This window comes from Babesia bigemina, scaffold Bbigscaff_56739 (assembly GCF_000981445.1).
Source record: "Babesia bigemina genome assembly Bbig001, scaffold Bbigscaff_56739".
Taxonomy (NCBI): Eukaryota; Apicomplexa; class Aconoidasida; order Piroplasmida; family Babesiidae; genus Babesia; species Babesia bigemina.
Genome location: NW_012236948.1, coordinates 1 through 3,476, shown reverse-complemented (window position 1 = coordinate 3,476; position 3,476 = coordinate 1). Strand labels below are relative to the sequence as shown.

General features: G+C 45.4%; 1 protein-coding gene across 1 annotated transcript; it reads left to right on the top strand.

Annotated features, from left to right (window-relative positions):
• Nucleotides 1-228: 228 nt before the first annotated feature.
• Nucleotides 229-486, top strand: BBBOND_0000365 (hypothetical protein, conserved; the record flags this gene model as incomplete). The annotated part of the gene is made up of 1 exon (XM_012914884.1): nt 229-486. The coding sequence occupies one exon, from the start codon at nt 229-231 to the stop codon at nt 484-486; it is 258 nt and encodes an 85-aa protein (XP_012770338.1).
• Between the last annotated feature and the right edge of the window lie 2,990 nt (nt 487-3,476).

The following is a 3,476-nucleotide window of genomic DNA, read 5'->3' as shown; positions in this document are numbered from 1 at the left end:
TACGACAAGACGGTCAAGACTCAGAAGACTAAGGAATACAACAGGCCAGACATCATCCTGGCGGATCGGCGGAGGAACACCATAACCATCGTGGAGATAGGAATCACCAATCAAGACAACCTAGTGGATACGGAGAAGTTCAAGAAGCAGAAGTATGAAGACCTTATTGAGGACCTCAAGGCGCGACAGTTTAACCAGCACACCAAGATCAGGGTTATCCCCTACGTTATGACGTGGGAGGGAATAGTGACAAAGGAGCACAGCAAGTACAGACGGGACCTGGGCATATCGGATCGCATGGAAGCCCACATACAAAGGGTAGTGATCCAAGAAACACATAAAATAGTGATGAGGGATATGAAGCCGAAAGAAGACTACGATTCCGTAGAAGACCCTCAAGCCCAAACTGGATGGATGCCCGCATGGATGGCACCAGTGACGTCCGGCAATGGACCGGCGTGGATCCCGCAACCGGTTTCAGCGTGAGGCGTTAGCCCCGCAAACACGAAAACCGGCCCTAGGCACGTAGCCACATAGCACACTATAAGATGAGATAACTTAATTTAACATGATGCTACTAGAAGAGCCTTGCAGGACATTGACTCCAAGCTCATTAGCCTTGGTCACCTTGCTGGCCAGCTTGGAGGATTTGTTGGTCAAAGTGAGAGTGTTAAGAAAGCCGTTGTGAAAGCTATTAAAGCTTGTTTCGACACTAATCCACACCTTAAAAAAGACCTAAATGATGTTTACTCTTCTTATGTTACTAAGCTTTCTGAGTCTGTCAAGTCTGATGGCCAGGCTGATGACAACCAGAAAATTAGTGAGCTTAGTGAAGCAGTTAAGAAAGAAATTACTCTAATTACTCAACGTATTAATAGCCTTAATAACCCTCTTAATCCCTCTCCTTCTTCCCCCTCTGCCTCTGCTGAGTCAGCCAAATTGCAGTCCAAGTTGGAGGCTTTGAAGAAAGTGGAGAAGCTTTGTGGATTTTATGAGAATTCTAATAATCAACAAAATGAGCCTAAAAATCTCTTAGATAATTTATGTGACGGTCTTCAGAAATTCCTCGGCTTCAACTCTGCTACCAAAGGCTACGATGGCAGTGGGATAGTGTACTCTGACCTTGACAGGCTGTGTGACGCGGTGATGGGATTTTTGAGTGGCGTGCTTAAGGATGTCAGCGAGAAACAGCCTTACAAAGTAGGCAAAGATATACTTGAAAACATTGTTACTGACTTTGAATCCAAATTATCCACCGGGCGTAAGGGTTTTGAGGTCATTGAGACGGTGGCGCAGAGGGTGCGGGAGTATAATGATACAGTAAGTGAAAGAAGCAGTGAGGTCAGAAAAAAGATAACAGATTTAGATGATGAAATGACAACAATACAAGATCAAATTAAGAAAACATATCCTACCAAAGAGGAAAAAGATGCTGAACCTCTTGCAGACAAAATTGAGAAATCTAAAATTGAAGTGACTGAGATGGTAGAAAAATGTAAAAAGCTTGCCAAAACATTTAAAGCAGACTTATTTAATCTGAAAGATAAAATCAAAGATTTAGGCCATGAAGCAAACGAACAAATTAATAAAGCCAGAGACAATGTGGAGCGTGAAGGTCAGCGTCTTGGCAGAGTGCAGAAGAATGAGAAAGAACAGTACGAGGAGATGGAGACGAAAATTACAAGTGTTCTGTTAGTCGTAAAAGATAAGTTGAATCAGGAGATTAGGAGCCAGGTGAATGGACTTATCAGTCTACTAAATGAGAAGGTCAAAAACATTTTGAAGGAGTGTAGGCATATTTGTCGTACGCTTGAAAATTATCTTCTGGATCTGGATAAGTGGATGGAGACGGCCAAAACGTTCATTGATAATGTAATCGAAAAACAGGTGGGAGCAATAAAAAAAGAAGTTGATGAAGCCGCAAAAGATAGAAAGCCGAACCACAAGAAAAATCTGGACACATCAATCAGCGAACTGGAAGCTGGATTGAAGCAGAGAGTCACAGAGTTGGATACATGGAATAAGGCTGCAGGGAGCGCTGTTAGCGCGGCGAAGGAGAAGTGTAAGACAATTGGTGATATGGTGGAGACTAAAAGTGCAGGTAGTGACAAAATTTATAAGTTAGCTGAGACAATGAAAGAGAAGGCTGAGAAGCTGAGAAAGGCGGCGGAGCATATTAAGGGCAATATTGGTACATGGGTTAAAGATGCTCTAACGCAGGTGAAAGAGATGGACGGGAAGCTGAAAGAGGATTTGTGGAAGGTGAAGGAGGCGGTGGAGGGGCAGGTGACGAGTAAGCTTACTGCTGGTGACCTCGCATCAGAAATAGATAAATCGACCACTTTCCAATCCCCCTTCGACCAAATCACCACGAAACTAAAAGAAATCGCCGGGCTGGTTGACAGCGCTACAAAAACAACCACGAAAGTGCAAGGCGGTCAAGATTCAAACGACGGCATCCAACAATACTTAGGTGCGCTTGATGAAATGCGTACCGGTGGAGGTACTGTCAACCTCACCGCAAAGGGCTTGGAAAGTCACGCCCCCGTCAAAGGCCTCGAGACGATCAAAAATGATATTGGCCTGCTGCAAACCAAGAACATTGAGAATGTGAAACACAACCTCAATGAGCTCTGCGCAGCGGTGAGATGGGCAGCCAACGAGGTCAACTGGTTTATGAGGGAGATGAAAAAAGGGCAGATTGATGAGAAACTGGCTGGGATCAGGAAACAAATCGACGACCTACGTGTCAAGGAGATACAGGGTACTATCACCCTATGCACTGACTTTCTTCAAAAAGCCACTGAATCAGGACAAGTTACAATCAAGGCACTTGAAAAATATGTCGATGAACAAGTTGCCGACGCCATTAAAACACTCACCACCCAGGCCAAAAAGCACTACGTCTCCACCCTCAAGACTGAGCTGCAAAACTTCACCGCCAGAGTTCAGGGCCACTTGACGGGACTGACGACGCTGATCGACAAGGATCTGACCATTGATTACAAGGGGCTGATGAAGACTGTGCAGGGGGTTAAGTTTATTGCTGAACACAAAAAGGAAGCTGAGTTCTACACGTCGGGAGGTACTAAGCTGTTTGATGCAATTAAGAACGCTGTACCTCCGCCACCCGAGGAAGAGAGGCCAACCAAGGAACATTTCAAGGCCTTAGTAGATGCCTTCGAGCATTACTTCAACAATATCCACGGCTACGTCAAGGAAGAGATTTCGAGGCTGGACAAGCAGTACAAACAAACGCTTAATTACCAGCTAACACACACTGAATCGAAATACCTTGAGAAGCTCTACACCTCCAGGCTCAACGCTGCACATACCGCGATCAACAACCTACTTGATCACATTAATACAAGCCACCGCTATAACCACGAACTCCCCGCCTTGCTTGACAGTCTCTCCTCCGCAACTGCCACCCTCGCTCCCGAATCCTTTGCCAGGACCACGACCCCCCTGCTTGA